Source organism: Manis javanica, chromosome 5 (genome assembly GCF_040802235.1).
Source record: "Manis javanica isolate MJ-LG chromosome 5, MJ_LKY, whole genome shotgun sequence".
NCBI classification, from domain to species: Eukaryota; Metazoa; Chordata; class Mammalia; order Pholidota; family Manidae; genus Manis; species Manis javanica.
In genome coordinates, this window is record NC_133160.1 from 136,198,939 (window position 1) to 136,212,612 (window position 13,674).

Below are 13,674 nucleotides of genomic sequence, written 5' to 3' on the forward strand. Positions count from 1 at the left end.
AAATCGGAGTTCTGTTTGTTTTTGTAAAATGAGGTATTTCTTGCCTGGCATTATTCATGAATATACTTTTCTGGTGCCCAGAGCAAAAGGGAGACTGCAAATCCTCTCACTCAGACAGGCAGCGGAAGGAGGGCGGGGACGCGATCACCAGGAGTGCCCCGAGCCCGCTCTTTCATTCATTCAGTTACAGGCTCGGCATCTCCTGAGAGCTCATTTGTAGAGGGCACGGTGCCAGGTGCTGGGTCTGCGAAGAGAAACGAGACACCGCCCTACGCTCAGAAATTAACAACGACAATTAACAGAAATTAGCAGAACCTTTACGAGTCTGGGGAGAACAGATTAGGCGCTGCCAGCTTCCCACGGGTCTCTCTTGGAAGACAGTCAGAAACCAAACGCGGGAGAGGAGACAGGCAGTGGCGCGCGACAGAGGGTCAGGCAGCAGGGGGGCCGAGGGACGAGGACACCCGGCTTTCCCTAGGGAGGGGATCTGTCAAGGCCACACCAACGTTTCTCCGAGGGTGCGAGGGAAAATAGGTTTGTTTTTCTTTTAGAAAGACAGAGCCCTTTTCCCCACTGGGCTAGAAGTCTAGTAGGGGAGGCGCCGCCTCTTTGGTCCGTGGATTGGCCCAACTCCTCTTGAGATAATTTATGCCAGCCTCTTCTGGGTCTGATTGGCTCCCCAGCCCAGTTCCGCGGGGAGTCGCATCCTACCTGGCTGGGAGGCTGCACTGCCATCCCACACTCTCCATTCCCGTACTCACCGGGCTGCAGCCGAGGTGGGAAAAAAAGTCCTGGCTGAGGAATTGAGCGAAAAAAACGCTCCCGATGGGTTCTTGGAAAGCCTTTCTCTTCTCCCCTTTCCTTCTTTGGAGTCAAAGTAGAGGGGTGAGGCTGATGTTCCTGCTGCTGACCCTGCATTTGGGAAACTGGTGAGTAAATTCAAGGATTTTAAACTCTTCTTTGGTATCTACCCTCTTACCCCTCATTTCTCTTTTTAAAATCATTATAAGTTAGTAATTTGCATTTTCCCGGGCACACCTGAGATATTTTACCATCATTTTATTTTCTGATTAGACCTGCCAATTTTCAGATAGAATGAAAATAGCCTACGTGTGAAGCATAGAGGTTAGTTGACTCGTTCTTTACTTGAAGCACAGTCTAAACTAGTTCAGTCTACAAGGTTCAGTTACTGGCAGTGGAGAAAGGAAGTAGAAGTGATTTAGCGACTAAATTTAGTGAATGAATGCCAGTGATGAACTTCCCGGATGATTCTGCATTTTAAAGACAAAGTTATTATATTTAAATTTTAAAAGTTGTTATAGAAACCTGTTACGCTGCATGGTATGTATAATGCTTTTTATGTACTAATATTTTTCCTTTATCCTTTTATTTTTTTCTTTTTGCTATTCTGAAAAGAAAAAGTTTTACATCAAGAAAGATAATAAATATGGTTAAAAAAATCTACTGGGTTGAAAGTGTGTTATACTTATAAGTTAGAAATAACCATGTGTATTTTATTGAGCTATCTTTGAGTTATTTTTATATTAAATGACTATCTAAAAGTAAATAAAAATTGTATGGTGATATGAATATACTGGCTGTGTGTGTGTGTGTGTGTGTGTGTGTGTGTGTGTGTGTGTGGTGTGACACACAGAGAGAGAGATTGCCAACCCCAAACCTCAAATTTAATAGGACCAAAGCAAGACTTGGGCTGCTTGGACTGTAACACCTTTCAATAAAACTTTGAAATCATTCTGGTAGAAAAATAAAATGTTCAATATCACACCTAGATATAGGATAGCAGGTGAATGGAGTTAAAATATATTGACTAAGACACTGACACTATAAAGATCTTAGACACACTACTCATATCATGCAACTGTGTTTTATATAAATATACATTTTAAATTATATTACTGTATTATGTGATCCTGCTTAGAACTCAAGTGTAAAATATAATCACTATGCAGATGGAAACATGCGTTTATAACCAACCACTTGCATCATTACTAAAATAAATTATGATGATCAATTTTAGAATATAGCTCGAGTGAATATTTTTGCCATTACCAGGAGGTAGAACAGCTTGATTTTCTCTCTGAAAATAAAGAATGGATTAAACATTCCAAGAAATACTAGACTTGCCAGAAAATGTTTGACAATGCTTTGTAAAGTATTACAGTTTTAATTTATTTACGCTTTTCCCTTAGAAATGTAAATTTTCTGCATGGGCACAAACATACTACTTGCTTAATTATTTCTTACATATAAGTTATATTGTATGGAGTATTTCTTTGAATATATTATAAAATTATAGAAGATATTTTAGTAGAACATGTATCAGTGCTCTCATACATCTTTACAATATTGAATGAATCTGTTCCCATAGTAAAAACTGGTTTACCCAGTGACCTTCTGAAATAACAACCCGTATGCTTCTTTATTATATGTACAAGTTTCCCTTGCAGCCTCATAGACAACCTTCTTACTAAAAGGCATAGTGTCTAGATAAGGAGATGCTTTGTTTTAAATAATATACATTGTTTTTGAGGATATTTATGTTATGGTCATCATGATTGGCTCTAGAATTCTCTTCCAGCTGCTCAGAATGAGTTGTATATAGTACACTGGACAGGGATGGGCTCTGAACTTTACAGAGACCTGATTTTATGTGTCAAGAGACCTTGACCTCTCCAAACACATTTCCTTCATCTTGGAAATACAGGGCAGGAGTAGATCATTTATGATTTTTCTTCAAGTCATATTCAATATGTGTAAGATTTGAACTAAAGCATAAAATAACTCAATGGTTGCTTCACTGGCTTTTCTTAATAGTTTTCAAAAGGGAAGTTCTAATTGGGAATTCCATGTGTTTCCAATTAGAGTGCATGAGTGATTGAAAGAGAGGTGTTATGCAGTGAGAATAGATAAACAATTCATTTTTTCACAGTGGTAAAGATAACCTAGATTATTCTAACCAGTGAATAAATATATAATTTTTAAGAGCTGTATTTGCTGTTGGGCCTTAGGAATGAGAGTTCATGTCTTCACTTTTCTGAGTAGCTACTCTTGTGGTGAACTTTCATCTTTTTGACATTTAACTGAAGATATTTGATGTCAGTATGTGTAACCATTTACATTCATATTTCCTTCTTCTTTTTTTCCTCTTTTGAGGGGCCTTTCCAAACCTAACTACAGATGGTTCTATTTAGAAAAATTTTGATGTTTTATGCTGATTTCTAAAACAAATCTTTAAAGTCATCTATTGTGGGAGACTTACCAAATTGGAACCTGTTATTTCTTATATCTAATAAGAGACAAAAGTTTGTGTCCTCATTAGTTTCCATCAAGAAAATAAAGAAGAGACACTATGCTGATTTTTAGATTGCCAAACTATGAAAACCTGTCCTGTTGCTGTAACTAAAAGCTGTAGTTGTGGTTGCTGTGTTTCATTCTCTGTGAGACTCCATGGCACCTGGACAAGTTGGCTAAAAACACTTAAACAGGATTTGACCGATTTGTAGTGTTAAAAATATCTAATTATAATAAGGTTTTTAAAAAGAGTTGAAATGCTCTTTGAGATTTTAGCTTTTCTAAAGAGTAATTTATGATAAGCTTTGGCCAAGTTGTTCTTTTGAGAGAGCTCAAAGAAAATAACTTGTTTTTATTTTCGAAGACAACTTCATGAATCACTAATAATACAATTGAGCATTCAGTTGCCCAAATGAGAATAGTCAAATATACTCGCTTTATAAAATATATTATTTTAGAGTAATTTCATTAATATACTTTGTGGAGATGGTAGTGAATGGTTTTTCTTTAAGCGTTATGTTTTTTGCTTAATTTTCTAATAAAACTCTGATGCAAACTGAGTGATGATGTTCCATGATAATGAAGTATTCAAAGAAGGACTGAGGATGAGAGGCAAAATGACTTTGAAGGTAAAATGCAAATGCTAGAATTGGTAAGTCCCCTGTGTATAGCGTTTTTTAGGTTTACTCTTCTCCCATTTAATTCCATTGTGTACTATGAGATACACTTTTGGCTAAGCAACAAAAGGAAATGTTTGACTTTTCATTTACACATTAAGTAGACATCTAATATTTCATATTTATGTAAAGGTGATTAATATTTATCTGAGAAAATAATTAAGGTGGGGTTCCAAAGGAGTAGAGACAGGGAAGGGTAGAAAACTGAAAGAAAAACAAAAAAAGGCCTTTAAGATATCAAAATATGATAAATGACTTCCCTGGGGGAAGGGGAAGGGGAAGGGTGGGCATAAATTGAGTGTACAGGCTTCAGGAGAATAATTCACATTATGTACCTCCTGAGAATCCTGGACTTGGCCATTAGGTGTAAATTCTAGTTTCAGCTCCATTTCCCACTAGAGCAATTTCAGGCAAATCTTTGAGGCAGAGAGTCCTCATCTGTGAAAAGTGGAAATGGCATCTACCTTTCTAGCTTGTTTCAAGACTAAGAGACAAATGCATACAAAGTGTGTAGCACTCAAAATTTTAACCAAGAAAACGTAACAGATTGTACTGAATTCACAGTGATTCTAGTAGTAGTATTATCTGTCCTAGTTAAAGCCTTTTTAAGTACACTAAAATTCTTGAATCCTTGTGTACTACTAAATATCTTTTGGATTTGAGAGAGATCATTCTTTCACTCAATAATATTTGTTGAAGGCCTGCTATGTGCTATACACAGAGCAACATGCTGGGTTTACAGTGGTGATAGACATGAGTACTATCTCTATGATACACTCACTGCAAGATGTAGATTTATGTCATTAATCAAAGGAACGTATCTTGTAGTCCAAAAAACAAAAGAATGAAAGATGCCTTTAGAATTCCAAAGATAAACAGATGAATCTAAATTTTTAAGGGTGAAGGCTGATAGAACAGATCACTATCAAGAAAAGAGAATTAGAGAGCCATGAGATTTCTTATCAGGAATACCAGGAGACTGAGGGAATTGTCTCCAAAATTCTAAAGATAAATGTTCAGCCTAGAAGGTTATACTTGACCAAATTACCAACCAAGTGTGAGGACAGAATAAAGCCTAGATACTGTTAGCCTCCCCATTTTACAGGTGGGAAAATTGAGCACAATGATTTTTTAGGAAGTTGGTAAAGATCTTGCTAATAAGTGCTGAACACAAGACTCAAATCCCTTGGTCCCTTGGTTCTGTGTGCAGTCAGCTTGCTTACCTGCCACATCTCCCACATTACAAATGCCATATAAGTCAAAGCAACTAACGTGACTGTGGTGGAAGGAGGGCAGCAGAGCAGGAAGTCAGCGGAAAGGAGAGGAGAGAGAATGCAAGAGATAGAAGCACAGTAAGTATAAAATCCACTGTGAATCTTCACAAATATTATGTGCAGAGCTAGATTAATTATTTCAGGGAAAACTTTTAACAAACTAGGGCACCTGATCTAGAAAAAACATGATAGGATAAAGAGTTAAAGGCAAGAATTTGGAATTTAGGTAAGTTTTGTTGGGGAATCATGTCTCAGTGACTAGCCTAAGCTGTTGATTCTCTCAGTAAACGTTATTTAGTGTTAGCATCCATTCAACATTCACTCAGTGCCTACCATGCGTTAATCAGAGTTCTGGGAACTGGAAATACAGTGGCAAGCAAGACATAATCTTTGCCCTAATAGTCTTTGTGTAATATATATAGGACATCAATAGGACAATATATCTGCCATTTGCACAGGACAAAGAAGACAGAATCCCTGCCCCCAGTGAACTTAAGCTTTGGTAGTTCATGTTGAGCTGGTTTATTAATACAAATAAGTAATGACAATAAAATGCGGTAATTGCTACTCAAAGTTCTAGATGAGCTATAGTGGGGACGCTAAGGAGGCTGGCATCAGTTGCAACTCTGGGAAGAGATGGAATGTTTTCATCTCTCATGGGCAAAATTTCAGGCTGGAGTTAGTGAAGAAGGGATAACACTACTTTTCCATGGCCAGAGGTATTTCTTATAGTTTGGTAGGCTTTTTGAAACTGCATTCCTCTATCTTCCAGGAGATGCTTTATATTCTGGTCACCTAACATGTGGCACTGAAATAGCAACATTCTATTTTATAGCTTACATTCTTTAGTTCAATAGTGAACTTCTGAACTGTAAGAATCCTTTCCTCCCAGATACAGTGTACTTGGAGATTTAATATTTCTCCTTATTTTTAGACAAATACATTGAGTAACAAATACACTGAGTAGCACAGTAATAGAGACTGTGCTAAGCATTAACGATACAGAAGTAAAGTTAGCAGAGACCCTGCCCTCCAACCTATAGCTGGATGGGCAAACCAGAAAGTCTATGATTAGAATATAGTGGGTTTAGTATAAATATTTTAATATAGTTGTGGTCAAGGTGTGATTTAGTTTTCCAGATAGCTTTAAGGCTGCTAGAATCAAGTGCTCTGAACAAGTTGATCTTTAGGTAGATTTCTAGGACCATTATTTGTTATTGCACAATGTGTGAATTGCTTGAATACAGAGACATCATTTACCTGTCAGTCATCCTAGATACGTATAATTATCAGAACATTTTCCAACAGATGTAGAAGATTAAGATGAGTAAGGATTACCTTTTCCCCGTAATAGCCCTATTGACTAGAACAAAGCAGCCATATTCGCTGCATTGTATTTAAGTGTTACTCATGCATCTGTGTTCTACAAACTGATTTGTTACTCTGTGCGCAGGTGGCTTATGAGTGTATGTTTGTTTCTGTCATTTCCTTAGTAATAATAAACCTTCAGATTGTCATAACTGCAATTGACTAGAAATACTTTTGTTGTGTGTCTACTCTACTCATTTGTATTCTTTCCCTTTTGAAGTAAATACTCTAAGAGGATCCTATGTCAATGAAAATATATTACCTCTCAATTTAAGAGCTCAAGGTGTAGGAAGGAAGATAAATCTTTCTGCATTCAGAGGAACTAATTCCTATTTCTTTCTTCCACTTAATTTTAAAATATTTTAATATATTTTATAATTTAGTAAACCTCAATCTTATGCCTCCACTTTGCAAATTTTTAGTAGCCTTATGGAATTTATCTGATGCATGATTATCAAAAGCTTAGAGAATGTGAATTTCATGAAGAGTTATACTGTTTCTAAGTCTAATTTATTTTCTGTCAAGCTCTATGGATATGAATTGGAACATGGGGAATTGGTATTCATTTTAATATACTTTCAACCCAGTGGTCATTTTTAAATAAAGTGTAATGAAAATTATGGTTTTACTTTCTTCAAAAAATATTTTTTCTTTTTATTCTGGCAGGGCATGTTTCTTCTGACAATTCCTTTTTCAATAATTTCTTATAAACTCTCGGATTGTTTCTTTTAATTAATTATAATTTCAACCTGTTCTATATGAACTGTAGGATTCTGATTAAACTGCATTAAATTTATAAAATATTTTGTGAATATAGATTAACAATATTGTTTGATTGCCAAAATGTTTTCCTTGCTTTTATTTTTTCCTGTTCTTATCTTATTCAACTAAGTTTCTTCATCATTTTATAGGGTATATTGTCATTGTGAAAGACTTTATCTGTTCTGTTTATTATGGATTAATACTAGTATCATAAAGCTACTGTGTTTTTAAAATTAATTTTATATTAGGTTAGCTACAATTAATTCTTTTACTAAGGCTGTTCATTATAGTTTTTAGTTATTTTCTTGATTAACTGTAATTTTACCTGCAAACCTCAAGATGAACTCATATTCTTTTGATTTATTCATTTATTCAGTGACTTTTTTCTTATTGGACATCTATGTGTTAGGCATTGGGCTGGGTGCCCGTGATACCACACTGAAAACCTTAACCCTTTCCTTCAAGGAACTTAGAGAGGACTGTAAATTTAAAGAGTAGTTAGTGAAGATGCAATTTGTTCAACTTTTTGGTAGAATTAAACACCGGACAGATTGGAAACACACAGCAGAACATGCTTACTTAATATTCCAGGCTTGGCTCCCTTCTCCCTCATCAAATTTCCAAAGCATTCCTCTCTGGGGGTGGTAAGTGATGGGTTCTGTATTCTTTTGTGCCATTAAAATAATCACAGAATTGAGTGGACTGTTATTTCACCTCTCAGAAATCTGAAGGCTCAAATCTATAATTCTGTTATCTATTACTCTTTTACTTATTTTGCTTCCCTACTAACTTTTAAAAACAATAAAGATGATTCGGAGCTACAAGTTTAGAAAAGAGCTTTTTCCAAAGGAATTTAGCAGCTGGACTATAAAGGCAAAAAGAAAATAAGGAAATTTGTTCTTTCATTTTTTTATTTTACTTTTATATACTTTGACTTTTGAGTCTAAAACCAATGTTTTTACTTACTCTTTAAAAGCTAGCTCCTGTAGGTTTTGACATTAGGATGTCTTCTACTTAGAAATGTTAGAACAGGTGTGTTTCTTTCCTGAAACTTGTCACTTGGCTTGCAGAAAAGTATCTGGTATTTATAAACAAACACTAATTTATCATGAGCAACAGACCACGGATGAGGCCCGGTTTTGGAATTTAATCTGCACTGTTTTAACAGATTAATGGAAGAGTTTTCCTCAAGGTGTCAGAACCTGGATATGTGAAGTCACCTTTATATGAACTATATATGGGATGGCTATATAGTTTATCACCAAAAACCTTAGGCCATTTTGTGAGTGAAAGAGGGTGCTATTAATAATTATTTCAGGACACTAAGTGTAAACCAGGGCTGTCCTGGGCAAATTTTGATGAATGTTTACTCTGTATATTAAAAAGTTAATGCCTATTGATCAACTATATAGACATATATTGTTTTTCTCTAGCTGTGAAAATGAATTCTCTTCATGATTATATGGCAATGCCTTGTCTTCACTTAACCTATCTCTTAGTTATCATTAGTTTAAAACTCTGCTTATTATATGAAGACTAAAACACTCAAATCATTTCACATATAATCATTTATTATGTAATCAGATGGATTTGTATAACGTATGAAAATAGCTTAGCAAGACAAAAAAAAGCAAACCAACTGATATAGGTGACTCAAAAACTTGCTTTAGTAAGTAGTTACAGATGTCAACTAAAGAATGAGAGAAGCAGATGTCAAGATGAGAGCAGAGATGTAAGAAATTTTTGAGAGAAATGCCTGTTCTAGATAAATGGGAGGAGGAGGAAGAGAGGCTTCAGCTAATGGTAGAGGTCTGACACCTGTGAAAGTATTAGGGGAGAGAGGAAATTTGGGTCAGAAAAGCCTCACACTCTATTGCCCTTCTATGCAAGTTTTGTCCAATCCAGTGGGAGTTGCCCAATGCAGGGCGCCCTACAGAGGAGGATTGCCCAGGAAGCTTGGGTGTGGTGTAGACCCAATGCTAGTCCAGAGGGCTGGCGCCTGGGCTGTCAGTCCACTGGCAGAATTTCAGGGCTGCCACCCTTGTTTTCTTGCAAATGATAAAGCTCTGCTTTTCTATAAAAGAGATTCTATTTAATTCTTTATTATTCATGATTAGAAATTTATTTCACAGCACTATATGGTGTAATAGGAAAAGGCAGTTTGTTTTCAGGTAGGTATTAATGTCAAATTAACTCTTTTTATGTATTTATGTTACAAAATTATACAGAAAGATTGTAGTATATGCTTACAATACAGAAAAAAATTAAATTTTCTATAATTGCACTAGTGTAGAATACTTATTACTTTCATTGTACTGCTTTCCCATTAAATCTATAGCCATTTTATACCTAAGTTTTGATAAAAGCAATTTGTTATTTTTCATACAGTATTAAGTTATGGAAATAATCTCATATTTTTACAGAGTATTTATAACCATCAAGTGAATGGTTGAATCCATGTGGATATATCATAATTTACTTAAATGTATTGTTTAAAATTTGTTCTATCAAAGATAATGCTGTGATAAGCATCTTTGCATATGATGGTTTTCTGTAACACTTTTCAAATAGTTTTCACTTTTAGAAAATGAGATCATTTAGTTCAGGAACACAATTTTGTCAGTATTTTCAGAGCTTAGAACATTTGTCATACTTGGTACTTCCTCTATAAGTAACTAAGGCATTGAATTGGAGATTGAGCCCACATGTTAGAAAGTCAGAGTGCCTGCATGAGTCCTTGAGATTATTATTCTAACTTCTCCAAATTCAGGGCAAGGACTAAACATTCTAACCATACAATCCAGATGCACTTCCTAACTACTTATCATAAGCGTTGCTTGTTCTTATGAATTAGAAAACTCAAATCCAACCACGCTGGATTGTTTAATAAAGATTAAATGAGGTGATACTGTGGAAACTTTGAAGGACAGAGAAAATGAGTCTTCATTTTCTAAAACTAGATCAATCATTTTTAAAATCTTAGCTCTATTATTTAGTAGTGCGTGTTCCTGAAAATTCTGTAAATGTTTTTTCTCATCTATAAAATAGGCATAGTCATATTTATTTCATGAGATTACTCTGGACTAAATGACCTAACATGTGGGAGAAATATTACACAGAGTTCCTGAAACATGATAAAAACTTAAATCATTAAAAAAACAATTAGTAAAATTATATACTCAGGGGTCTAAATGGCTCTCCATTAACAGTAAAATTATACTTATTCAAACTATTTAAAAGAAGTTCTTGAGCATGAGTCTGAACAATTCTCAGAGTATTACCTAAGAAAAGCATATTTGTTTCTCCCAAAGGAATGGTCACTCAACATTTGTAAACATTACAAAAAATCTCCCAGCCTGTGAAACATGTCAAGACATCACATATGTTGTATGAATTATTTTCAAACTTATGACAAGTACTTTTAATAATCAAAATAATGCCAATATAATATTAAGGTATTTAATGACATTCTATAGGTAAAATAAAAAGCTTGGAGGGAAGATGTAGGAAAACTAACTATAATGAGATTTCCTTTCTATTATTGCCAAAAAAAATGAGGAAAGTTACCCTTGCAGTGTTGTTGAAGTTCATTTTCATATTAACTCTGAACTAGCTGGGAAAAGGGGAATGTAAGTGACTAGGAGCATGTGCTGCTTTTTGGATTACCAGGATCTTGTGCCATTAAAAAAATAGAAAAAGCTTTCATTTTTATCTAGGAACTTCCATTTGACTACAATTATATTTCAAAGAAAGATCAACTACCTATATGTGAGTGTCCTCCCTCTATCCACCATATGTTTCATTCTATAAAACTGGGATTTACAACATCCCTTTAAACAGATGCCCTAAAACATGAATCGTTGCTGGTATCTCAGCAATTGTAATTAGAAAAGAGAACATTCCTGAAGGGCACACCACCAGGGGTTCTTAATACTTAGTATTGTCTGTGCTTTAGTTCATGAACTAATGAACATATGTATGCATTTCATTAAGAGAAAATAGTAAATTATTTGAAGGAAATCTTATAAGTACACTTCAGTAATATATACTTTTTGAAGTTAGGTACAGCAAAACAATGTAAGTGAGCACTTCATTAAAAATCTTTTAACTAAATATACCCTAGGAGTTCACATAGGGATAAAAGTTGTATACTGTGGTAATAAATTACGCCCAAATCTTGGTGACATAATTACAACACTAAATGTTTATCTCTCAGGCTATGTGTTTATTTTAATTGCAGCTCTGTACATATTGCCTTTGCTTAGAAGTGAAGTATGGAGTAGCTTCTGTCTAAGTATGACTGGTCTTCTAGCAGAAGGACAAGAGAGATCTGGTGAACTGTGCACTGATATTAAATCTTTCACTTGGTAGTAATATGTGTCACATGTATCTCATTAGCCAAAACAAATCACAGGGTCACACCCAAGTTCAATAGGGTAATCCTCTTATAGGAGGAGCATTTCAGGTCACATGACCAAGTTAGAAGTCAGTGGAAAGTATAATTCTCTGACAGGAAGGAGAGGAGAAATATTGAAAATAATAATGCACCCCTTTTTCTGTCGATGATAAGTATCAATAGAATTATTAGGAAGATGAAATAGCAAATATTTTAAAAGTTCAGTTTTAGCTCATAATGTTTATACTCATTAAGGATAAAGAGGATGGATGTTAACTAAACTTAAGGTAGTAATCATTTCACTATTACACGTGTATCAAATCCTTGTGTTGAATATCTTAAAATTAACACAATATTATATATCAATTATGTCTCAGTGAAACTGGAAAAAATATTTTTAAAAAAGAATAAAGGAGGTGTGCATTAGCTAAGATGTTGGGTCCAAGCAAAAGAGATCTGAATGTATAGTGTAGTAAGATAAAACTATAGATATTAAGATAAGCTTGCATGTTTACTGCTGGAGGGAAGCCTATCTCTGAAATACATGCAAATAACTAATATATTATGGATTTACCTGATACTGATGGTTAGTATTTTGACCCTTTATCACTGGAGGACTGAGATTTACTAAAGTAGGGTGTGTTACACCTAGGATGATCATACTCAAATGAAGAAGGGGTTACTTATGAGTAACAAAGAGAAGTTTGTACTTTTGAAGAATTATAGATGAATATTATCTATGTTGCTGCATTTAGTACTATACTTCAGAAATTAGTTGAATCCTTATGCTGGTTAAACACAGGGTGCAGCAGGAAGCATTAGCTGGGGAGTTAGTACTTTTCAGTTTTGATGATAAATAGGCTTGTGCTGTCGTAAGTTTCCTTCTGTCTTCAGTTGTCTTGTTTGCAGAATAATGGCAATGGGGTTATTTGACCTTGAAATTTCATTTCTAGTCCTAAAATTTGACAGTTGTGCCTCCTCCATAGGAATGGAAGGTTAGTCACCTACTCATGATTTGATGATAAGATGATCTTTGACAAAATTCTTGGTATAAGATATCTGAATTCTTCTGATTTAAAAAGGAAGAAGCATAGATGTGTTTAATGCTTTTCCTTTTTATTTTTTTTCAAAACTTCACTCACCTTTCCTTTTTTCTTCTGTTTTGGAGACATATTTAAATGTATTTTGCCAGACTAATTATTGCAACTTTTCCTGTATTTATTTACCTTTTCATTTTTATTTTTGAGTGTGCTGGTTTAGAGTCACCACATGTGCTTGTGCACATTGTGCCCTGCACAAATCTAGGGCCACCATTCAAACCATTTGTGCATAAATCTATGGCTTTTAAATGACAGCCAAGGTTTGTTTTATTATTTTAATATTATGTGTTATATTTCTTGTGCTGAATTCTTAATTTTTGAGTGTTTTTGTACCAGGACAGTTCATATGATGTAGATGTTAGTCTTAATGGGATGTAGAATATGTCTAATGCTTTTTTTCTTCCTACTACTCCCTGACAAAATTATAATAATTACAATAATCTTTAACTATTTGTTTATTTATGCAGTTTGCTTGAACTGCCTATCCAATTTTTTTAAAATTATTTAGCGTTGATAAAGCAGATGATGAAGATGATGAAGACTTAACAGTGAACAAAACTTGGGTCTTGGCACCAAAGATTCATGAAGGAGATATAACACAAATTCTCAACTCACTGCTTCAAGGCTATGACAATAAACTTCGCCCAGATATAGGAGGTAAGTTTATCTTTCTGGGATTTTGATGACTATGAAAACTGTATTTACTGATGTTATCTTAGTCATACATCTCATATGTCAGAGACTGCTAGGCTGAACAGTTTTTAGTTGAAATGGCACTGTGTTTG

At 34.7% G+C, this 13,674-nt stretch overlaps 1 protein-coding gene across 2 annotated transcripts in view; it reads left to right on the forward strand.

Annotated features, from left to right (window-relative positions):
* The first annotated feature begins 216 nt into the window (after positions 1-216).
* Positions 217-13,674, forward strand: part of GABRG1 (gamma-aminobutyric acid type A receptor subunit gamma1) — an 80,006-nt gene continuing 66,548 nt past the window's right edge. The window contains exons 1-2 of one of the 2 annotated variants that reach the window (XM_073237676.1): positions 217-929; positions 13,398-13,546. In XM_073237676.1, the coding sequence (XP_073093777.1) occupies positions 826-929; positions 13,398-13,546 (253 nt within the window). In that variant the 5' untranslated portion in view covers positions 217-825. The remainder of the gene's footprint in view (positions 930-13,397; positions 13,547-13,674) is intronic. The other variant, XM_073237677.1, reaches the window with a different exon arrangement.